Genomic DNA, 25025 nt, shown 5'->3' on the forward strand with positions numbered 1-25025 from the left:
TCATTGTCTCTCTGTACCATTATTCACAGATTTTACTTCCATTTTGTTACTTGCCTTCTGATCTTGTTTACTGGGTGCCTCTCACCTCCCCTGTTCCCCTCTCCCTCCACCCCCGTTGGCAGTTCAGAAGCTTTTTTATTGTTGTGAACAAATGTGTGGATCTTTCTCTTTATTTGTGTTCGGATTTTGTTATCATACTTAGTAAGGCTCTCCCCATTAAAATCTGTCATACAAAATCTCCTCACAGTATACTTCGACTACTTTTAGTATTCCCATGATTGCATTTAAATTTTTCATTCATCTGAAGTTCCTTTCATGTAAAATATGCACTAAAGATTATACTTTATTTTTTTCAGATAGTAGCCGAGATATCCGAGTACCATTTATAAAATAAGCCATGTTTACTACATTGATTTGAAATGCTACCTTTATAACATAAATTCGAATCTACTTCGGGACTTCTATTTAGAGCCATTAATTATTCTGCATAGTCAAGAAGCAGTACAACATTCTCTTAATTCTTATAGCTGACAATATATTTTAATCGTAGTTTTTCTTGTTTCCTGAGGTAAGATTGTATTTCTATAAACTTCCCTCTTAGAACTGATTTCGCTGTGTCCCGCAGATTTTGGATCATCGTGTTTTTGTTTTCATTTGTCTCTAAGTATTTTGATTTCCTCTTTGATTTCTTCAATGATCCATTGGTGGGGCTCAACTTTTCTTTTTCTTTTTCTTTCTTTCTTTATTGGCGGCACCATGCGGCACATGGGATCTTAGTTCCCCAACCAGGGATCGAACCCGAACCCATGCCCATTGCAGTGGAAGCTGGAGTCTTAACCACTGGACCTCCAGGGAAGTCTGGGGTCTGGGGGAGAATGGATACATGTATATGTATGGCTGAGTCACTTTGCTGTGCACTGAACCTATCACAACATTGTTAATTGGCTATACTCCAGCATAAAATAAAAAGTTAAAAAAATTAAACAAAAAATTTTAAAGCAGGTAAGTCCTCAAAACAAACAAACAAACAAACAAACAAAACACTCTTCCTTCTTGTTGATTTTTTTATTGTACAGAATGGAACCTGTTTCTTTATTTGTCCCTCTCCTTCCAAAAGTCCTGTGGGTTTTATGTGCATTATTTTATAGATTAACTTAGGGAGAATTGATATCTTTGTGATACTACATATTTCTGCTCAAGAACATGGCATGCCTTTTGTACATTAAATGGTTCATTTGTGTCCCTTAATGCATTTAAAAATTTTAATCACATACAGGTTACACATTTTTAATGTAAATTCCCAAGTAGTTTAACTTTACTCTTACTATATTTTCATTATATCTTCCAACTAATTTTTAATTATACAAAAATATTTAGCTTGGTATATTAATTATATACCAGACATCTTTATGCATTTAAAATTTTGTAGTACTTGTAACGTTATTTTCTAAGAATACAATTATATATCACACACACATAATAATAGTTGTACTTCCTTTCCCTCAAAATTCATACTTGTCTCTTTCATATAGTTGTATAAGCTAGTGTCTCCAGAACGATGTTAAATAAAAATGGTTACAATAGATATACTTATTTTGTTTTTTAGTTTAATGGAAATGCTTGTTGTATGTTAAGCCTCACACTAGCCTTTGTGCTGATATCTATATATGGATACACACAAGTATGTACATATAGTTCCGTATTTGGGAGAATAAAATCAGGTCAGATTAAAATAACTTTGATAATTGTTTAAAGTGCCAAACTGTATTTATTGTTTTATTTCTTTAATACATTGTTCCTGAATGCTGTCTTTTGAATTGTTTCAAAAGATTAACATATTTTTTTTACTGTTATTATTTTAAAATGGGAAATTACTATTATCTTTGGCCTGCAAAATTCCTTTCAAGCAATCATTTGAAGAGGAGCTATTTTATAATTCATAAGGAAGGAACCGTAATTTACTTTGTAGCAGTGTACTTCAATCAAGGAGAATTTACCTAAAATGTAGTAAACAGTCCAGCAAACTTCTATAAATACATTATCAAGAAGTCATGCATTGTTCTCCTGTGACAGGCTGAAATTACATGTACTGAGAACTGCTTTGTATCCAGCACTCTGCTGATGAATTCAGATACATTAGCTCATGTAATAATCCTCCTAACATTGTTTTAAGATAGGCTTTGATACACCTTTTAAAGTTATGGGAACTAAACCTCAGGCAAGGTTGCTTGCTCTGATAGAAAAGGGCATAACTGAGAATCGACACCAGATCATCTGATTCCTAATTCAGCTCTTGCCAGGTTAAAAACAACATGCCAAATATCGGTCAATTAGTTACATCTTTTTTTCAACCTGCTCTGAGAGTGGCCATTATGTCAGACCAACAGACGTGTCATTCCTTCTATAAGCATTTATTGAGCACCTAGTTTGTTGCACAGAGATCTCCTGGTGGACGAGGTGCTCTGTCATCCTGCACGTCTGCTCACGTGGAAAAGGGGCAGGTTGTAGGGCTTGGGAGAGCCAGTCACACCAGGGTTCAGAGGAGGAGGTCACTCAAGGGGAAGTATGCAGACCTGGGATTCGGGAGGGTGCTTCAAAGGTTGAAGATGCAGTTGGAGGCCATGAAAGGGAGGGATAGAGCAGACTGCAAAAAATGGTGCAGACATCATGTATCATAATGTACAAACAGTAGGGTTTTTGTCCTATTACATTTTTAAAAATGTTCTAATATTAACAATTAGTGAATTTAATGGTGATGACAGCAAGAAGAAAAAGGAGAGGCTGAAGAAAAAGCATCTGTTACAACCTACAGATTGGCTTAGAGTCATAATTGATAGCTAAACTAAAATATAAAGAAAAGAAAGGAAGATAATTTCCGGCAGCCACACACAAATACAATTTGGAAGGTATAAGATATTGGGATGCCATACATTCCATTTCTTCACCTTCAGGGAGAATTACACTCACACTATTCCAATAAGATAAAAGATCATGACTATAGACTGAATTGTGTCTCCCTAAAATTTATATGTTGAAGTCCCAATTTCCAATGTGACTATAGGTGATAGGGCCTTTTTGGAAGTAATGAAAGCGAAATGAGGTCATGGGGTAGGGCCCTGATCTGATAGGATTCGTGCTCTTATAAGAAGAGACAGCAGACAGCTCTGTCTCTTTGCCACAGGGGGACACAGTGAGTAGATGGCCATCTGCAAATCAGGAAGAGAACCTCCCCAGAACTCCATCCTGCCAGAACTTGATCTGGGACTTGTAGCCGCCAGAACTGTGACATAATGAATGACTGTTTTTAAGCCACCCAGTCTATGGTATTTTCTTTCGGCAGCCCAAGCTGACTAATACAAACACATTCTATTTTAGGATAGTTCCCTAAAACTCCAACTCCTCACTACCCTTTCATAGCATCAACGGCCTTGACACTGATCAGATGAAAATAAAGTAAAAGGTTGGCAATGACGTGAGGGGGTCCTTCCAGGATGACCTAAGAAAGTCTTTTACCCAGAGGTGATTTTAGGCAGCGTTAGGAGCCCCTCCAAACCTGGTGAAGAGATCTGAGGAAATAAATTGGAAAAGTTGAAAGTAACTTTGTGTGTGTTGTCGCCTGTGTGCACAGGAACTTACAAAGATGTGATGGTGAGGAGGCGTTCCTAATCTTTCAATGTAAAGTTAAGAAGGGAAATCATTTCCCCCTATAAACATACAATGCGTTACTCCAGGAAATGAAAGTTCATCTTAAACGAGCCAAAGGTTTAAGCCAGTGATACAATTCACTCACCCCCTCGTTCTTTCTTCAACCCATATTCATGGAGCCCTGGTGGGTACCAGGTGCTGTGCTCTTAGAGTCCCCACCTCCCATCATTGGTACGTATTGAACAGTAAACATTCTTTTCGTTGATCTCGGTTTTAAAAATATTCTATTGGTCAGGGCTCTTTGATACACTTTTCTTGATGACCACCTCCCGCCCCCCCACCTCTCAAGACCTTCAGTATCAGGGTGAAGAGTCCAGCAGAATTTTCCCAGTTTTGGAGAAGTTCTGCATGTACTTCATAACCTCAGGAAATACTTTCTTAATCAGTCAAGATGGAGAATCCCAGCTGCTTGGTTGGACTTAGTTGGACTGCTTCATAACAACATTTGTATCCAAATATCCTCTTCAGTAAAATATATCAGAATTTTGATTTATTCTCTTTTCTATCTTTTATTCATCCATGTACTCATGTTTGTAAGTCCAACTGATTATTGGCTGGCTTTCTACCAATAATAAAAGAAAAAAACCAACAACCAGAAAGTCCTTAAAAAAAATTTTTTTTTAGCATTCCTTTAACTCTACCAAGTGATTTATGAATTTCATCTGTGTTACCATCCTTTAGGACAACATTTTTCTCACAGACTTTTGTTTTTGGCCAAAATAAAGGGTTCTGTGGTGAGCTGGCATGGGAAAGACTACATTCTTATGCGTACTTACTCTGTGCCCCCCATACCCTACCCCCAAAGTAGGTTAGTGATTCATAATTCACAGTGGCATTTTGAAAGATTCTGAGACGTACTGCATAAAGAATCTAATAGATTAACTTTGACCTATTCACCCCCCCCCCCCCATAAACCCCTATCATCATCCCATGAGCTAATGTTGGATAGGACACCTCTGTGACCTTTTGGTTTAGGAGTTTCCTTATTCTCTTTTGGTCAGTCTTTGTGTTTGTAGATGTACTTCTCTTTTTGTCTTTGCTTATTTATTTCATTGCTAGTTAGACTTGCTGGGTCTTTTTTCCTTTTGCATTCTCAATATTAATTTGAAAATTTTGTACTTGAACTTTCTGTAACACATCTTTGAAAGGATTCCTCTCCTCTTTCTGTCATCTGGTCTCTGAGTGATTGTCTTTTTGTTTTCATGCTTCTTTAGAGTGTTAGCCCTGGATTGGGTCAGATAACTTATGGGGAGTACTTACAATGAGTTTTAGGTCTTGTACTTGTGAATATTTGTTTTTTCCATTTATGCTTTTCCCATACTTATTTTTTTGATAGGCTTCTGTGACCCAAGTTGAAATTTTATAATAATTTACTTTGAACAACAGAATACTTTTTGTTATCTTTCTGTATTCTATATTGAAATGGTTATTTTCATACTTTTAACGAGAATGCTACTTTGGTACTACTGGTGGTTATAATGGTTTCAGCTGTTTTTTTAATTTACTTAATAGTTGATGTAAGATTTTTAAGCTTCATTGCTTGTGATAGGGAATTAGCAACTAAAATAGTATGTTAACATTTATATTTTCCAGTGAACCTACTCAGAAATTCACTTTTCCTTCACAGAATTTGTAACAGAACTTCATATTGCTTTGCAGTGCTTACTGCATACAAGCTATGCTCTTGTTTCTGCTTGCAGGCTCTTGCCAGATGTCATTTTCTCAGTGACACCCATTCCTACCACTGCATTTGAAGTTGCAGACCTCCTTCCCCACACTACCTGTTCCCCTCTCTACTTCATTTTTGTCTTTTGTGTTGATCAATATGTAACAAACTATGCATTTTATTTATTCATTGTGTTTGTTCTCCTTTAATACAAGGTGAACTCCCTGAGGGCAAGTGTTTTCATCTGTTTGGTCACTGCTTTACCTCTACTGTCTAGAACAGTGTGACACATTATGGGTACAGAGTAAGTTTTTTATTGAAGTACAGTTGATTTACAATGTTAATTTCTGCTGTACAGCAAAGCGACTCAGTTACATATATATGCATTCTTTCTCATACTTTTCCAGTATGGTTTATCACAGGATATTGAATTTAGTTCCCTGTGCTGTATAGTAGGACCTTGTTGTTTATCCATCCTATATATAATAGTTTGCGTCTGCTACCCCCAAACTCTCAATCCATCTGTCCCCCAATGAATTCTTGATTAAAAAAAAATTTAATCTCAGGAGATGTAGAAAATGCATTCCATAACATTCAGTATCTATTCATGATACAAAATGAACAGACTATCATTAGAAGGTATAAATATTCAGCAGATGTGATATTTAATGGTGAAACATTGAAAACATTCTTTTTTAATATTGGAAACAAGATAAGACACCTTTCACCAACAAGATAAGATAATCCTTCTTTGCAGCATTATATAGGAAGTCTTACACAGGAAGAAAAAGAAGAATTCTTAGCATTGGAGAAGAAGAAACTGCTATCACTAGTCATTGAGGATATCTTGTCCCTGTAAAAAAACCAAAAGAATCTACAGATGAAGTATTCGAATGAATAAAAGTGGTTAGCAAGTATACTGCAAACAAAATCAATATACAAAATCAATTGCATTTCTGTACTCTGCTACAACTATTTAGAAAGGGCAATGAGATACCATTTATAATATTACCACAATTATAAAGCACCTAGGAATAACTCTAGCAAAAATAGGCAACAACTATATGGAGAAAATGATAGAACAAAGACACTTAAGAAAAACTAAAGGAATGGAGAAATAAATCTTATTTCAATAGAAAATTTCAATCTACAGAAGATGTGATTCTCCCCAAATTGTTTTAGAGATTTTATGAAACTAAAATGAATTTCCTTCACCTCCCTCCCCCACATAGAATATGCGAGCTGATTCTTAACAGCAAATGGAAGAGTGAATGGGGATTTTTGACCTACTAGATATTAAGACTCGCTATTATAAAACTCTACCAATTAAGACAGCATGGTACTGAGCAGAAATAAAAATAGATGATTGGAAGAGATTAGAGAAGCCAGGAGCACAGCCGTACATTTATGGTAAAGAGGACTATATAAATATATATGTATATGTTTTGGGGTCAACCTTTAAGTTCTCTTAGCAAATTTTAGTTATACATTGCAGTGTTATCAACTAGTCACCATGCTATACATTAGAACCTCAGAACTTATTCATCTTATAGCTTAAAGTTTGTAGACTTTATTTTTTTAGAGCAGTTTTATGTTCACAACAAAATTGAGTGAAAGGTACAGGGATTTCCCATGTACCCCCTGTTCCCACATATGTATAGCCTCCACCATGATCAACTACTCACCAGAGAAGTATATTTGTTACAATTGATGAATCTACATTTACACTTCATTAGCACCCAAAGTCCATAGTTCACATTAGGATTCACGCTTGGTGTTGTATGTTCCATGGGTTTTGACTAATGACATTATCCACCTAAATTATGGTATCACTTAGTTGGAATCAAAGAGTATGTAGCCTTTCAGATTGGCTTCTTTCACTCAGTAATAAGCATTTAAAGTTCTTGCATATCTTTTCATGGGTTGATGGCTTATTTCTTTTTAGTGCTGAATAATATTCCATTATCTGGATGCACCAGTTTGTTTACCCATTCATCTACCGAAGGGCATCTTGGTGGCTTCCAAGTTTTGGCAATTATGAATAAAGCTGCTATGAAACATCTGTGTCCAGGTTTTTTATGTGGACATAATTTTTCAACTCCTTTGTGTAAATACCAAGGAGTCCGATTGCTGGATCGTATAGTAAGAGTATGTTTAGTTTTGTAAGACACTGCCAAACTCTTCCAGAATGGCTGTACTATTTTGCATTCCCACCAGCAATGAATGAGCGTTCCTATTACTTCACATTCTTGCAAATATTTGGGGCTGTCAGTGTTTGGATTTTCATTTTTCTAATAGGTAGGAGCATTGTCTTTAATTGGCGGTGGGGGGGTGGGGAACAAAGGAAGTAACTCAGATATTCATTAATATCAATAGAATGATCTTGATTAAGCATGGTCAGTCCCTGAACTAGTGTCCTCCCGGACTGGGGAGTGCAGCGCGGGGCGGGGACTCGCAGAGACGAGGACAGCGCATCAACCCCAGTGGGAGGCGCGCAGGTCTCGGGGGTGCAGGGCGGGCGGCGCGATGTGGAAGGCGGACCGGCGCCGCGCTCCTCTCCGCCCCCGCGAGCGAGATGGTCACTTGCACCGGAGGGGCTGACCCCCGCGGGCGGGCCTGGGAGGGGCGCCGCGCCCTTGGTTCGGGGTTGCCCGAGGCTAGGCGCGAGGCGGGTGCTTGCGCAGCGCGGAGGGGAGTGCGAGCCGGGGCCGCGACCGCCGCGGGTGGGGAAGGGCGGGGAGGAGCCTGGGAGCGCGCCGGCCGCCGCAGGGGGAGGGACAGGGCAGCCACTGGGCGCGCGCACGGCGGCCGCCGCGAGCGTGGGGCGAGCGTGGATCGCGGCTCGGCGGTGCGACCCCTTCCCCGGCCCTCCTCCCCGCCCCAGGCGAGGGCACCGTGTGGCGGCGGCGGGGCCAGCGAGGCCGGAGGAGGCGGCCGTGCCCGGGCATGGTGGTCTGGGGCAACGCGGAAGGTGAGCGACCCCCGGGCCCGCGGCGGGGGTGGGGGCGGGGTGGGACCGGCCTCGCGTCGCCGGGCTGCGGCCCGAGCGCGGGCGGCCTGAGGCGGGGCGGGGGCGGCGCGCCGGCCCGACCCCCGCAGCCCTTGGTCTCGCGGCCTGGGCGGCCTGCGAGGGAAAAAAAAAAAAAAAAAATCATCTTAAAAATTGAGAGTTGCATATATAATAAAATGGCATGAAACTATACACAAGCATTGTCCGAAAACCAGTTTGCTGGTTTTGATACTGTAATATAGTTAGGTAAGATGTAACCATTGGAGGAAACTGGATGAAGCGTGCATAGGACTTCTCTGTACTATTTTCGCAACTTCTTTTTTACCTCTGATTTTTTCAAAATGAAAAAAGAAGTCAACAATTTTAGAGCTGTTTTCTTGTAGATGAAATACTGTCCCGCCATGAAAGCAATGAATTACTGATAAAAACCGAGGGCTACATCTCAAAAACATCATATTGAATAAAAAATCAATTAGCATAAAAAGATATAGTATAAAGGTCAGAACATACAACCTAAACAATATATTATTTAGAGATACAGCTATGAGAAAATTAACAAGAAAAGCAAGTGAATGATAAGACACAAACTTGAAGATAATGTTTATCTCAAAGGACTAACAGAGGGTATGTGACCAAGAAAAGGGATTCAGGGTCCTCAAAGGTGATTGTAATGTTCTTTTCCTTAAATTTTTATTAATCACTATTTTATAACAACTCTTAAGTCTTAAAAATGTATAAACCTGATCTTTAGTATTTAATAATCACCTTTATTGAAAAGAGTTAAATTAAGTGAAAGGTGAATAAAATTCAGCAACATTAAACATGTTTGATAGAGCATATAATTATAAGAGCATCTAAGAGAAGATTGGGTTCTAGTTTAAATTCTGGTCTGACTCTAATTTGGGGTTAGTAGGTTTTGGTCAGTGGTTTTTGAAGGGCGGTCCCTGGGCCAGCAGCATTAGTACCACTTGGATATTTGTTAGAAACGTAAGTTCTCAGACCTTACCCCAGACCTACGCTCTTGGGGAAGAGCCCAGCACTCTCTATTTTAACACAAACCCTCCAGGAGATTCTGATGTGCACAGAGTTTTGAGAGTCACCAGGAAGTTCAACTTTCTCACCCATAAAATTAGAAGCTAAAACTAGATCAGTGTTTCCCAAAGTGTGGTATATGTAGTACTGATCATGTGCAAGATGTTTTTAAGTGATAGACACATCACCATTTAAAATTTTATTTATTGTAATGTTTGTTAGACTAGTACAGATAGCTAACCAAACCCATAAGTTCACTGATGTTGTGTCATACATTGCTAAGTTAAAAAAAAAAAAAAAAAAGAAAGGAAAGGAATCAACTTAATGTAAATATAAATAATAAGGCAAAAGAGTAAGGTATGTATAGCAGAAAGTAACACAACATTGTAAATCAATTATACTCCAATAAAAATTTAAAAAGTAAGGTGGTATGAGAAGATCACCAAATTCCTGGGGTTAGTTCTTAGATATTAAAGTTTCAGTAGTCCTGAAGAGGATCAATCTTGAAAATATTTTCCATTCTAAAATTCTGAGACTTCATATGCTTGCTTTTCTTACAGATCTGCCTCCTTAATTTTGCTTTTTAAAATTCAAGCTAATACGTTAAAAATTTAGTCCACACAGCTTGTGTTGGGAGAGGAATGGCCTGTTAATGTGCTTTTGTATTGGGGGATACTTAATCTGAGATTGAAAATTTAACCATAGCTAATGGAAAGTGTGGGTAATTCACATGCGAATCATTAAAATTAAATATATTAAGGAGAAATCTGTTTTGAAAACATGATTTAATTTTAGAAGTACTTTCTTCCTTTCACTACTTGTAGTATTTATAGTGGAATAGGCAGATGGTTTTATGTAAGGAAATGAAATGAGATTTGTGGACAGTAAGAAACATATTTTGATAATTAGGGATTTAGACTTTGAAAGGTCTATACAAGTTATAAACAGCTACAACATGACTGGCCCTTTTGTTAAAAAGTAAATTTATTTATTTATTTATTTTTGGCTGTGTTGGGTCTTTGTTGCTGTGTGTGGGCTTTCTCTAGTTGCGGCGAGCGGGGACTACTCTTCATTGCGGTGCGTGGGCTCTAGGCGCGTGGGCTTCAGTAGTTGTGGCACGTGGGCTCAGTAGTTGTGGCTCGTGGGCTTAGTTGCTCCGCAGCATGTGAGATCTTCCTGGACCAGGGCTCGAACCCGTGTCCCCTGCATCGGCAAGTGGATTCTATACCACTGCGCCACCAGGAAAGCCCGTGACTGGCCTTTTTAACTGGCATTTTAAATAGCTTTTTTGAGATGTAGTTCACATACAGTTCACCCACTTAAAGTGTACAATTCAGAGGTTGTGTATAGCCAGAGAGTTGTGCAGCCATCACCGTGCACCATTCTAGAACATTTCATTACCCCAAAAAGCAACCCTATATCCATTAGCAATTATTCTCCATTCCCTCTACACTCTCAACCCTAGGCAACCACTTATCTACATCTTATTTCTATGGATTTGCCTATTCTGGGCATTTCATATAAATAGAATTTATATTTCATATAAACATAATGATATGTAGCCTCTTGTGACTGGCTTCTTTAATATAATATTTTCAAGGTTCATCCATATTGTAACATGTATCAGTACTTTATTTCTTCTTATTGCTGAATAATATTCTGTTCTATTGATATTATATGTCACTTGATGGACATTTGGGTTGTTTGCACTTCTTGTCTTTTATGCATAATGTTGCATGTATGAACATTCATGTACAAGTCTTTGTGTGAAAGTATGTTTTAATTTCTGTTTTATACCTAGGAGTGGGATTTCTGGGTCAGATGATGACTGTGTTTAACATTGTAAGGAACTGACTGGATCTAAAATGCATTCTCATTCAAAGCAAAATTACAAGTTTGCTGAAAACTTAAATACATTTCTGTTCTAATTTATAATAAGGTACCAATCTTGTTTGTCAATGGTTTTATTACAAAATATCTCTCTAAAATGATGTTTGGCAAAAATCATCATTAAAATACATGTTTTTGAAAACAGCAGCTTACAAACGGCTGTTCTACATCACAATTTATCATCATTTATCAAAATTGTCATATCTTCTGTGACATGGGTCTTTCTCTGCATATTTTATCGCTGCCTGTGTCGTTTAGCATTTAGGGGAAAAAAATGTCATGGAATCTGCTTCCTGAGCTGATGATTGAATTCAGATTGTTTTGGTTGACTTTTACAAATAAATTATATGTTAAGAAACTGATGGTAGTTTTTTTTCTAAAATTCTCGTTTCAGCAATAATAAAAAACATACTTCTAAAATAAAAACATAACATTTTGGAGTCTAGCTGCATCTGACACTTGATATTTTGCTGTGCTGCCCTATTAATATTTTGAAGTTATATGAAGAGATACTTTTTTGTGTAATGAGAATTTATGTTCAGTAAATTGTTAATATTTGACTTTGTCTTACTTTCTTCTAATGCTTTCCTAAAGGCTTATGTACTAAATTACCTATCTTTAGATTTCTTTTTAGGAAAGGTGGTCAAGATATTTCTTTTTCATACCTACTTGTGAAATGAGGTTTTTAGCACCTCCTTGTTATGAAGGAATATTTGTGAAAAAAATAAGATAAAAAACTAAATGCAGTGAATAACTGAAGTAATAGAGAAGTGATAGTACAGAAAAAAGATGCTCCTCAGGGAAGAGAAAGAAAAAATACCAGTTGGACTTGAATGGATAAGATTTATTTAAAACCTTTCATTGCTGCATGAAGGATAAACAAAGAGTAGTAAGGCAGCATGAGGCATTCAGTGTCCTTGTAAAGAAGACAAGAAATATCCTTAATCTCTGAATCTATAACTATATGATTCTACACATAGATCAGCTAAAATCATCCTTTGTTTTATTTCTAGTAGGGATAAGCTGTTCTATGCACAATATTGTAATGGATGTTTGTAGTGAAGACTTGAAGCATTTGGATCATTTGGGAAGTAGACTCAGACAGGGTTTAGTGTGTAGAATACTTGTAAGCATGTGCCCTTGGGAACAACATAGTGGGAGGGAGGCAGAGGCGTCAGGATTGGGCAGAAGCTTACGTCAAAGTGTCTCCTTGGCCAGCCTTCCAAGAGAGGTTTGTTGATAGCTTGGATGTGGGGTATGACAGAAAGAGGTGTCAGGATGATTTCAAGGATTTCGGCCTAACTAACTAGAAGGATGAAGTTGTCATCAACTTCATCCTTTGAAAGGAGGTTTGGTGGAGAAGATCTGGAGTTAGTTGGGCCTGTTAAACGTTCGAGATCTGTAAAACATCTATTGGCAGAGGATGAGTTGGTGAGTCCGTATGTGAAACTGGAGCCCAGGAAAGAGGTCTGCAGTATAGATAAATATGGGGGTGGTCAGCATAGGATAGATGCTAATTCGACCAGGAGACTAGCTGAGACCACCAAGTGAGCATGTGTAGACTGACTTGAGAATGAGACAGGGCTGAGTCCTGGGACACTTCAGCGCTTAGAAATTGGGGCAAATAGGGGAAACCAGCGGAGGAGACTGGGATGGAGCCCCAGGACCCAGCACACTGCTTAACAGCAGTGGGTAGTAGATGTTTATTTAGTGGATAAATGTCCAAAAGGGAGGGAAAATAACATAGGACAGTGATGAATTTTATTTCTCCAGGTAGAATAAATTAAAAGGTGAAAAATAGGATCAACTGTTATCTATCTCATCGGTGAATGGGTGGGGAGTGAGTCATGGAAATTAGAATAAAAGTAAATGTGTTCTTTTCTATAAAAATATATGTGTATACATATAAAATAGGAACCGTTCCTTTTAATAAACTGAAGTATTTTTAATGCAGTTACTTTCTTTTAATCTTTATGGTACCTATTGTGCTTGTGTGGCTAATTCTTGGAGAAACTGTATAAAAATGTCCCTTGTGTATAGAGATGAATCCAGTTCTTCAGATTGATTATTTCTATTGTTTGTGAATATGCTTTAAAGTAGCAAATTAAGTAGTTGAAACTCATTTGAGAAATTATCCTATATTTGTATCTCTAGTCTTTGTACTAAATTACAGAAGAATTTCATTTATATATTTGCTTCCATATATTTGATAATTTACAGTAGAATTTTCAGTGTTCTTCATGGTTAAAATTGGTACTAAAGGTGATTTGGAAATTGTGTTGAGCATGTATCTTGCTAAACTATAGAAGACAGACATTATTTTCTTCAAGGATTTTATATTCTAGGTGAAAAAGTTAAAACATTTATGGAAAGGTACATAAACAGTTTTCTTGGGAAGATATACAGTTATGTCATTGAAACTCTGAGTCCTGTCTTACACTGAGCGGGACATTTATTAAAGAATAGACTGAGAGTAGAAATATCTGTAAACTTGAATTTTGACAGAATGAAAGAAGAATACAGAAATCAAGCTCACAAACTCAGCTGCCTTGATGTGGATGAAGCTTCTGTGAACAGACAGCTACTGTCCTTGAATAATAGTTCACATATCTTTTAAAGTGAATTAAGCTTTGGTTGTACTGGACCTGACCTGTCGGTGAGAAGGAGATGGCTGAGTCCAGGGAGGCGTGTGAGCTTTCTCAAGACAGACTAGAGTCGCTGGTGACTGAGACAAGTAGTGAAACGTTATTTCAAGGGTTGAAATGTGAATAGGAACCAGTGATTTAACAATGCTCATCTCTAACTTTAAGCCTTTTCTTGAGCCAGAAACCTTGGTTTTTTATGAGAGTTTGAGATTCCCTGAAGATACAACCTAGGTTGGACAGTTACCCAGATGTATTACATATTTAAGCTCAGGAAACTTATGTGAACTGTGTTACTGCTTCTTGTTTTTGTGAATTTTTGGTGCAGGCTTTCAGAAAGACCTGAGCTGAACTCTAGGACAAAGTTTGTGGTGACCACCTTTGCTGTTTCAAGCCACTGTCCTCTGTGTTTCTTTCTGTCATTCAGGAATTTTGTTGTCATACCTCCTCTATTACTGACGTGTGTGTGTGTGTAGGGGGTGTCCTTCATTTGTAAATTCTGTACTCTTTGGACCTTGGATGGAGATGGTAAATACAGAAGTCTTAGAATAGAATTGGTCCCAAACTCTTTTGAGAGAAAACACAAAGCATATTAAAATTTACATTTTCAATTAAAGCATAGGGAAACCATTCACAAAAAGGGTGCAGAAGTTGCTGCTGTTGTTTATTGTGTTATATGCTGGTTATAGACCTTCATTTTACGGTTATTTCTCTGAAATGCAGTAAAAAAAAAACCCAAAAAGCAAAAATCAATGCCTAGCACCATAGCAGCCCCTATGAAATGAGGCATATGCTGTTTCTAAGACTCACAGCATGTTTTTCTGATACTGTGTTTGTCCATAAACATGTTTATGGTAGGTGCTGTCTGAGGCAGGGGCGGTTTTCCTATGGAAATCCTCTCTTGAACATACTGGTTTCTGATTCCCCTTGAGGAAGGATGAAGCTCCTTTTTGCTTCCTTAGCAAATTTGATACTTCAAGTATTAATAACATAGCCAGTGGTTGATATGTATCTTGATGACTTACAGGTCATCATGATGGCTGCTCTGTCATAAGTTGCTGTGGTTTCAGAGTACGTTAGAACTCTACGCAGCGTTTTGAGGTGGGAGGGAGCTGAGGTGTAATGAAAGAGAAATTCTCTGCACAGCAGTGGTGATGCCTTAATTATAAAATCATCTGGCTTGGTCTCAGAATCACTGGGTCTACCAGCAACAGCATTAGATGTGAAGTCTGACCTGGGCTTACATTTTGATTTTGCCATTGAAAGCGTTATGACTTTGCCCTCAACACTTCTGCGAGTCTAGAGGAATGTTAATTACTAAATTAAAACAAATTTATGAGATCCTTTTGATGGAGTAGAGTGTAATATCTGCTGAGTGCCCCAATAGACATTCAGCCCTTTAGAGGAGAAGACTTATAAGTGGTAAAGAGTAGGCTGCTTTTGGAGAAGGAAGCGTGAGGTGAGATGGCAAATTTGGGAATACGTTTTCTAAGGAAGGCCTTGGAGGAGGCCATCATTCTGTAAAGCTGAACTTGAGATACAGCAGTGTCAGTTTTGGGGATAGGAGGTCTCTGGGGCATTTATGATTGGGAGTGTGTGAAAATACTGATTCAGAGCCACGAGACCCTGTGACATTGGCTGCATCTAACCCAGGTCTTTCTCATTTAGGGCCCCAGACTAAGGAAGCTACAGTTATCTTCTAAAAGATAGTAAAAAAGATGATCTTGCTGCTCTTAAAGTGAAAAAATCCAAATTTTGTTGAAGAAATGTTTTAGGGACAGGATTGCCCCCATGGTTTTAATATCACTCTTGACTGATTGTTTATTTCGCTTCTTATTTGGGGAAAAGTATATGGAAGTTTAGGTTGGGAAAATTACTCGAAAGAGTTTCTTAAGAATAACCTCATTAGATAGTTTGTGTGTAGATGTGAGAATAAAGTTTTCTTAGAAACAAATGATTTTTTTTATAGTTCAAATATTTTATTTTCCTTAAAGATAGGAGTAGATTTTATAGTTTGAGACTCTTGCTATTATTTAAGCAATAACCAATAAATGTGAGTAAGCAGCAATTATTTAGGAAAAATGATATAATGATGAACTATTGGAAAATATAAAAACTATAGATAGCATTGTGGAATTGGAGGGGACTTATCACCTGATTTTATAGACAGTTTATCTCATTATTCAGCCTCCTCACTGTAAAATGGTAAAAATATTAGTTGATCCAGAGTTATTTTAAGGAATAAAAGAGAATTTATTCATTCAACAATTATTTATTAAGTGCTTACTAGGTGCTGAGGCACATGCAGGTTCAGAGGATGTGTCTGTGTATTAGAAAGAAGAAAATCCTGGCCTTCATGGATTTTACCGACTAAGAGGCAAGAGGCTTTACCCAGTGATGACAAACGTGATGAGGGCTTCCAGTGTGCTCCCTGCAATGGTGTTTTAGACTGAACACAGTGCCTGATAGTTGCGGTAGAAGAAGACCAGCACCAGTGTGTCTTGGATGCAAAGTACACCCATTATCTCATTTAAATCTAACACCAGTTCTATAAACTAGGTCTAGTTTCCCCCCTTTTACAGCTGAGCAATGTTGTGTTCTTTTAGGTCTGTGATCAAATCAAGGTTATTAAATAAATTAATGAGTAAACTTAGACCTAAAGTGTGGTCCAAGGTCTTCAGCCGGATAGTGGCAGAGCTGGCACTAGAACTGGTTTTGACTCAAGCTCAGGCTCCTTTCATTGTACCACATTGCCCCTCAGAGCGTGCATGGGCAAATAATCGTATGTACCATGGTAGATAGGAAGAGTGCACCGTTTCAGAGATCCCATACTTGCCAATATGAAAATCATTTCACACAGTACAAATAATAACAGTGAAATCAGGGCTGCTGGCATCCTCAGTTTTAATTCCCATCGCTAGTTATATTCAGTTATCCAGTGAGATGGACTTTGAGCTGTGGATTTAGTGTATTAAGTAGTAGGATCCAACTCTAAGTTTTCTCTGGCAAGCTATTGGCTGTGAAGTAAATTCAAGGCTATTCATCCAAAACGTAAGGTGTCCTGAAGTAGATGTATATGTCATCTTGTCTAATGGGTGGGTTGTGTGAGAGATTTTTCTTTCCAAATTGAGTCATTGGAGACCATTGCTCCTATTACTGCCTTTGAAGTCCTGCAGCTGGTGAACCTTTGGTAGTTGAGATTTCTTTCTCAAAAAACAAAAACCAAAAACATGTATTATAAGTATTTGTAGTCTAGTTGTGTGTGGGTTACGTGTCTTAATTAGTAAAGTTCTAGTGAATGTCTTGGGATTTTATAAAAACTTCAGTAATAACTAAAAATGAACATTTCTGATCCTTTCTCGTGACCCCATAATCAAATCCAAGTCAGTTTCTACTCTCTGCCTTCTATCCTCCAACTCTGAACCATCTTGAAAATACTTGTTTTTTCTAAATATTGTTAGTTTAGGGAGTTACTTGGAACGAGAGAGTCTCTTTCCTTTGGCTTCCTTTGGGTCAGCAAAGCAGAGGAGTTAGTTTTGGAGGGTTCTCCTTCTAGGCATCATCAGTTTTAGTCCTTGGCAACGTCTCTAGTCCCAAAGAAATGATGTGGGACTCCCCACGTCTTCCAGAATTTTTAGAAGGCATGTGATGTATTAACAGTACCTGTGTCTCTTCTGTAATTCATTTGGGCTCTGCAAAATGCCAAAGTGTATCTAATAGAGCAGTACAAGACATGTGCCTGTTTTCTTAAAAGTCAACCTTAATTTCGTGTCACTCCAGTCTGCCACTGGTCTCCCCAGTAATTAGGATTTTAAGGCTTATGAATAGTTAGGGGCGCTCCTAGTCCAGAAAGGAGATGCAGCTGAAAATATGACAGATATTGGCACTACCACTGCAGTGCTTTGGGTTTAAATATTCATCAGACAAAACTAAACTGTATGAAATGAATGCCAGGATAGACCAGTCTCATCCTGATTTCCTGTCTGGAGTCTATTGCGATAAAAGGTGTATATGTTTATAATTCCTGCCCCTAATAGTCCCTTGCTTCTGTAGAGCAGTGTTTCTTTCCCAAGCACTTAAATATGTTTGATTTTACCCTTGCACCTGTCTTTTAAGGCAGACAAACTCAAGTTGACACACAGTTTTTCTCATGACAAGGACCAGTTGTGATTTATGGCCATTTACAGGATGTCAGTGATGTGGAGAGGGTACATTTTGAGCGAACAAGGCTATATATGTATATCCTTTCACTTGGCAATAAAGAACATGGTAAAAAGCTGTTTTCTTCTCAGTGAAGAGCCCTTAGGCTAACTTCCTATAATGTTCACCTAATGTGTTACTATGTTCAAGTCACCTTAACAAATATTTCTTGAGTGCCTGCCTCCTGCAAGGTATTCCACTGGCTGAAGTGAAAGTTTCTGTGAGAAGCTTGATATCTAGAATTTGGAAGTAAAAAAATGCAGTGTTAGTGTGGGTCTTTACTGCTTTAGTTGAAAAGAAAGTGTTATGAGGTAACCTGTCTTTTCCTTTATGAATTTGGCTTGTTTAGCAAGAAACATATTAATCAAAGATGAAAGGTAGATTCAGAAACATTTATTCACTTTTAATATGAGTGTAAACATTTATTTTCACCAGAAATTCCTAAACACCTTGATTATAATAAAGTACAACCCTGATTTTGGCTTTTAGGGCCAAGGATAAAAGATTTGTAGACTTACTGAAGAGTAGATTCTATGAAAGCACAGACTCCTGATAAACGCTGAGTGCCCTGTAGTCCTCTAGATCAGCGGTCCCTAACCTTTTTGGCACCAGGGACGAGTTTCGTGGAAGACAGTTTTTCCACGGACGGGGGGTTGGGGGTATGGTTCAGGTGGTAATGTGAGTGATGGGAAGCGGCAGATGAAGCTTCGCTCGCTCCCCGCCACTCACCTCTTGCTGTGCGGCCAGGTTCCTGGGGGGTTGGGGACCCCTGCTCTAAATAACTGTCCTAAAAGTGGAAGAACCAGTCTTTTTGTTGGTGAGGACCCAGTGGCCTCCATCACTGTAATTACTGTGATATAACCTGTAGTGTGTGATTGATAAATAATTTAATACTGTCGACAGGGGTATTTGTTGCTTATTTTGTACATTTGCAAGCAGTTCTTTCTTCCTCATGATACTCCTTGCATTAATAGTTGACCGAAATGACATGATGAGTCAATAAGACTGCTTTCGCTGTGACCAGAGTTGTCAGGACAAGTCAGGGTCTAATCAGACATTTTCATTTCATTAAGTTGGACTTTTGCCAGAGCCTTTTGGAAGCCAGCGTAACACTTGTTCTTGCAGGTCATTGGCCCAGACACAGTCACATGATTACACCTCCACGCGAGAATGTCTGGGAAATGTTTTATAGTCTCGTTTCGGAATAAAAATCAGGGTTCTGACGTTAAGAAAAAGGCTACTGCTGAGCTACTCCAATTCTTTTCCCTACCTCCGATTTCTTCCTGATACTTAGATGGAAGATCTGGCTGTATTCCTTTTCTTGAAGTCTGTGTGGCATACTTGGGTACTTCATGTCCTAGTCTTTCAACCTGAGAGGAGGATCCTTCAAGTTTTTGCAGCTTTCAGCTCCATGAGCTCAGTAGGAGTATCCTTGAAGCAAAATAAGAACAGGGTGTTGCATGCTCTTTTATTTTTTTTTTAATTTCAGATTTTAATGATCAATTTTAGATATGTATGCAAAGTGATTCATGCAGATCATAAAATTCTTAGAGGAAAAGGAACCCTGGGACAGAAGACATGGGTCCACTGAGGGCGGTAGTCATGGTTTGCAAATAAAAATTGTGACTGCAGCCGGAAGAAGGAACAGTGGGTGCTGAGAAAGGAAATGACAGATAACCAACCATTCCTAGAGGGTTTATTTGGCTTTTTAGAAATAAGTAAACGAAAAGTTCCCTCTACTTTGCTGCTTTGAGTCTTCCCTTGAACACATCATCTAGACAGAGTTGACATAGATGGTTCTTTTAATTTAAAATCTCTGTAGTCTTCAAACAAGGAGGCCCCATGCAGGCAGTCTCATAGATGGTTGTACATGAATTACCCGTCTGTCTTCAAAAAAGGGAGTTTCTGATTTCTTTCTAAGAAAAGGATTTGCAGGATGTGGTGGGAATGAGGTGAGTGAGGCCTTCAACTTCCATGCAGTTGCAGACATTTTGGAGGCAACTTGAACTCTTTGGATCATACTTTAATCCCTGATACCTAAGGATGGCGATCCTCATTTCAGCATCTGGGTGGTATTCATGAAAGACTTCTGGTTGAATAAGTTAGGAAGGATGCTCATATGAATAAACCTTATTATATGCCCCAGTTTCTGGGCAGCCTGCAGTACCGAGTTCTGACCTGGGATTAGGATGCCTTGTGTGGAGCTAGTGCCACTGCAGCTCTTAAGTCTCATCCAAGATGGTTATTTTCCATGTGCTTCTGAGTAGCTGTTTCTTTGGCTTTCTAATAGCATGGATACCCAGCATAATCACAGACTCCTAGATATGGAAGTATCTGAATGATAATGTAGTCTAATTTCGAAAGAAATGAAATGAAAGAGGCCAAGTGACTTGCTTCAAGGTATCTGGTAGCAAAACTGGTGTTAGAACCTTGGTTCCGTGTTCTCAGTCCAGTGCTGTGTTGCAGTGCACTGAATTTCTCAGAGAAAATGAGACTAAATGCGGTGTTTTTCTGTGTCCTCCTTTGCTCCTGGTACTTAACAGACCTGGAATCTACTCATGTATGTGTCAGGTTTTAGATCAGCAATAGGCTCACTGATTATGGAAATAATTGGGGAGATGTGGTATGTGTGAAAGTTTCAGGTAAGCGAGGCAAGGGATTATTGTGGTGGATTGGGAGATGTTTGCCAGTTCAAATCACATTTCTGCAGTGCGTTATGGGACTTGGGGCTCTTCTTTCTGTAGCTTATTAACAGATAAGCTGTTTCGCTGCTGGAGCTGCTGAATCTACAATAGCATGAATCAGCAAGAAGAAGGTGTAATTAGTCACGTGGACTTAGGCCTTTCCCATTGCCAAGGCTTGATATATTCACATCTTCCACTTTTTTTTTCCTTCCGGTTTTACTGAGATATAATTGACATAGAGCAGTGTAAAAGTTTAAGGTATATAGCGTAGTGCTTTGACTTACATACATCATGAAATGATTATCACAGTAAGTTTAGTGACCATTCATCATCTCATATAGGTACAGAATTAAAGTAGAAAAAAAGTGTTTTTTTTCACATCTTCTGTTTTTTCCTCTTTGTAGAGGCTCATCACATGGAATGATAGCATGTTTAGTCTTCTGTGTTACACTTGGTTTAGTCCACGTAATTACATGTAATGTAAAATTACATACAGTGCAAATCAGTCAAGAGGCTCTCTTTCCTTCCTCCATCTCTGAGACATGGGTGACCACAGGAGGCCACTCTGTTGACATTTCTTGCTCTTGTCGTGGCCCTGTTGCCAATCAGTCTAAAAACATATTTTTCTGTGAATTTCTTGTGAAGTTATTTACATGAAAAGTTTTCTAAACGTATGTAATTCAAACTTGATTCTTTGTTTAATGCCAGTGTAATTTTTATTGACTAGAAAAAAAATTATATGAATTCTAGATTTTCCCGGGAAATCTGTTACATGCAGATCTGAAGTTCATATGGGACCTCTGTCTCCTCGTGAGCCCTAGGTAAGGTACAGTGAGGATGGAGAGGTGGCTAAAGGAAGGAGTGAGTGATGCTTCATTGAGGAAGGTGAGCAAGGTGGCCAGATAGGTTTGTTTCATGACAAAGAGTGTGATTTAAGCACTTACTTTCTTTTGAAAACATCTCTTTTCACCATCTCCCTATCCTGATATCACAGGAGGAGGGAAAACACCAAACAAACCTGTTGCCTCATTTCCTAAAGCAGTGATTCTCAAACTTGAATGAACATGCAAATCACCTTGCATTTTCCAAGACTGCCGACTCTGATTTAATAGTGGTGGGGCAGTGGTTCTCAAAGTGTGTTCCTCAGAGCAGCAGCTCTGGTTCCGCCAGCCGTGTTAGAACTATAAATTCATGGACCTCGCCTGACCTGCTGAATTAAAATCTCAGAGGATCGGCCTCAGAAACTGTTTTTACACATTCACCAGGTGATTCTTGTGTACCTTGAACATTTGAGAATCACTGCCATTGAAGCTATTCTCTTGGGATTTTCCCAGGCCTCTGGTATTTGCTACTCTGTGATTGGGCCTTGGTATTATTCCCTTGATATTTAGCAATTGAAACTTTTGGGCAGAGATTTCACTTGAGGCTCCTGACTGGATGTTGGTGTCCAGCAAGTTAACTGGCTCTATTAAAGTATGTTTCTTAGTCCTTCACCACTCTCTCTGTTATAACCCTGATACTTTGTAAAGCAAAGATGCCACTTCATGGAATCATGATGAACATCAGTACCATGGCTAGACACCATACATAACATGGCGATTGGGTAATACTTTAAAAGGTAGACTGGAAAAGAAACCGACGAAATAAAACACCCCAGAAGAAAATGCTCTTGTAGATTTTCAGGGGTTTTACATCGTAATATCAACTGAGTCCCAATTCACAGATAGTTTCAATCATATTAATAGCCAGTGGGCGTTGTTACCTAGATTCTTTGCCTGCTTGGTTCAGATGGGTGCAAACACGCTTAGCAGTGCCTTTACCAGTGTTGCCATTACTGGTGAAGGAAGAGTATTTTATAATAGGGATTGGATTCTCTCAGAAGTCAGTTTTCTTAAGGTACTTGCAAAGGATGAATGTTACCTCCTACAGTGTTTCAAGAGCTCTAACTTTAATTTTCTGAAAGTTTTATTGATTTCCTCCAAAGGCTATAGCTGGAGAAATACGCACTGTATGTTATTATTTGTCAGATTGTTTACAGGGTCTCCAGTATAGGTGGGCTGAGGCTGTGTTTGTGCTTTTCCTCTGGGAGGTTTTTCATCTTAGAGAAAGGATCCATGTGTTTTGTGAATCTCTATAAAGCAATGAGTGGAGTTCAAAATTTATTAGAGTACTCGACAGGTGTTCCAAAGAGGGATATTTGGGCACAAGGTCTAGATGCTAAGATGCTATGTTCTTTGAAAACAGCTTAAATATAAGTACATATAAGAACCCTAGTTAAGATTTAAGGGTAATGCTATAAGATCTCTCATAAAGGAGTCACAAAAAGTGCTGCAAGTTTGTAACCTTTCCAGAAGCAATACAGCGTATGTTCACCCCTCATTTGCAACTTGAAGAAATTTACCCAGTTTATGCGGAAAATTGAAAAGAAGCAGATGCTTATTCCTAAGCTAGAGTTTTGAAGGCCAACAATGAAAATAAACATGTCTCTGCCAAAACTTGAACTAAATTAAAATATTTAGCATGTAAATTAAAGCTTACTTAAAACTAAATTTATCAAGGAAATACATTTGTTTTCCATTACTGGTTTTAATTATTGTGAAAAGGCTTCCATTTTTATGGAACACTGAAGATTTTTTAAAGTTTCAAACAATTTATTAGACAATTGCACCACTGAAAATGAGTTACGAGTGTCTGGCTTAAATGTATGAACTATTAGCACATCGTTGATGAGCTTAGAGAGAGATGTTAAAGCAGCCATTATCCTCCTGCAGGTTCATGTTCCTATTCCCAGGGGACTGTAAGAAACTGGTTTGTAGCCTGAAAACAGATAAAGCTATGGGCTGAGGATATACGTAGCATCTCTTCTCTCCTATTCGTTTGTTCTTTCTCTTGGGAAACTGAATTTTGGGACATTGCTGATGAATTGCTGTCAGGCTTGGGTACTCTTAGTTTATTGCCATAGAAGAAGAGAGAGATTACTTCCTTGTTTGCAGTACCTGTCTGCTCTAGTCCTGTCTGTACAGTCTTTCCTAATTAATATTTCCTAAACACCTACCTCATAACTTTTTTTCATTTACTAAATATTTATTTAGTTCTTATTTTCCCAGCTTTCTTGAGGTATAATTGACAAATAAAATTGTATATATTTAAAGTGTACAAACTGATTTGATACACCTAGGCATTGGGAAATACGGGTCCTGATGAAGTTAATTAACATTTTCATCACCTCACATAGTTCCCCTCTACCCCCATACCCTTGTTTTTGTTTTTGTTTTTTTTGGTGGTGAGAATGCTTAAAGTCTATTTCAGCAAATTTCAAGTATACAAGACAGTATTATTAACTACTGTAACCATGTTGTCCATTGGATCCTCAGAACTTATTCATATTCTTCTGAAAACTGAAAGTTTGTACGTTTGACCAACGTTTTCCTGTTTCCCTCATCTCCCAGACCCTGGCAAGGACCCTTCTATTCTGTTTCTATTAGTTCAATTTTTTTTTTTTTAATTGCACATATAAGTGATACCATGTAGCATTTGTCTTTCCCAGTCTGACTTTTTCCATTTAACATAATGCCCTCCGAGTTCATTCATGTTGTCACAAATGACAGGATTTCCTTCTTTTTTATAGCTAAATAGTATTCCATTGTATATATATACCACATATTCTTTCTTCATTCATTGATGGACACAGGTTTCCTTATCTTGGCTATTGTCCTAATGCTGCAGTGAACATGGGAATGCAGATATCTCTTTGGGATACTGATTTCATTTCCTTTGGATATGTATCCAGAAATGGGATTGCTGGATCATTCGGTAGTTCTATGTTTAACTTTTTGAGTAACCGCCATACTGTTTTCCATAGTGACTGCACCAATTCACATTCTCACCAACAGTGTACAAGGGTTCCCTTTATTCATATCCTCACCAAGATTTGTTATCTCTTGTCTTTTTTCATAATAAACATTATAATAGGTAGTGAGGTCATATCTCATTGTGGATTTGATTTGCATTTCCCTGATGATTAGTGATGTTGAGTACCTTTTCATATATCCGTTGGTCATTTGTATGTCTTCTTTGGGGAACTGTCTATTCAGGTCCTCTGCCCACTTTTTAATTGGATTTTTTTTTTTTATTTTGCTATTGAGGCATATGAGTTCTTTGCATGCTTTGGATATTAATCCCTTATCTGATAGGTA

At 38.3% G+C, this 25025-nt stretch overlaps 1 protein-coding gene across 12 annotated transcripts in view; it reads left to right on the forward strand.

Annotated features, from left to right (window-relative positions):
- The window catches only part of LOC309651481 (uncharacterized protein), a 138864-nt gene that overhangs the window by 64167 nt on the left and 49672 nt on the right, over window positions 1-25025 (forward strand). For 11 of the 12 annotated variants that reach the window (XR_014258155.1, XR_014258156.1, XR_014258157.1 and 8 more), the window contains exon 1: window positions 8153-8342. The exons of the other annotated variant lie outside the window; for it this stretch is intronic. Coding sequence is in view for 3 of the 11 variants with exons in the window: in XM_082444297.1 (XP_082300423.1) it covers window positions 8318-8342 (25 nt within the window). In the remaining 8 variants the exon portion in view is untranslated. Of the gene's footprint in view, window positions 1-8152; window positions 8343-25025 lie in introns of those variants that run through there. 12 annotated transcript variants of the gene reach the window in all.

This window comes from Balaenoptera physalus (genome assembly GCF_965194825.1).
Source record: "Balaenoptera physalus genome assembly, chromosome: 21".
NCBI classification, from domain to species: domain Eukaryota; kingdom Metazoa; phylum Chordata; class Mammalia; order Artiodactyla; family Balaenopteridae; genus Balaenoptera; species Balaenoptera physalus.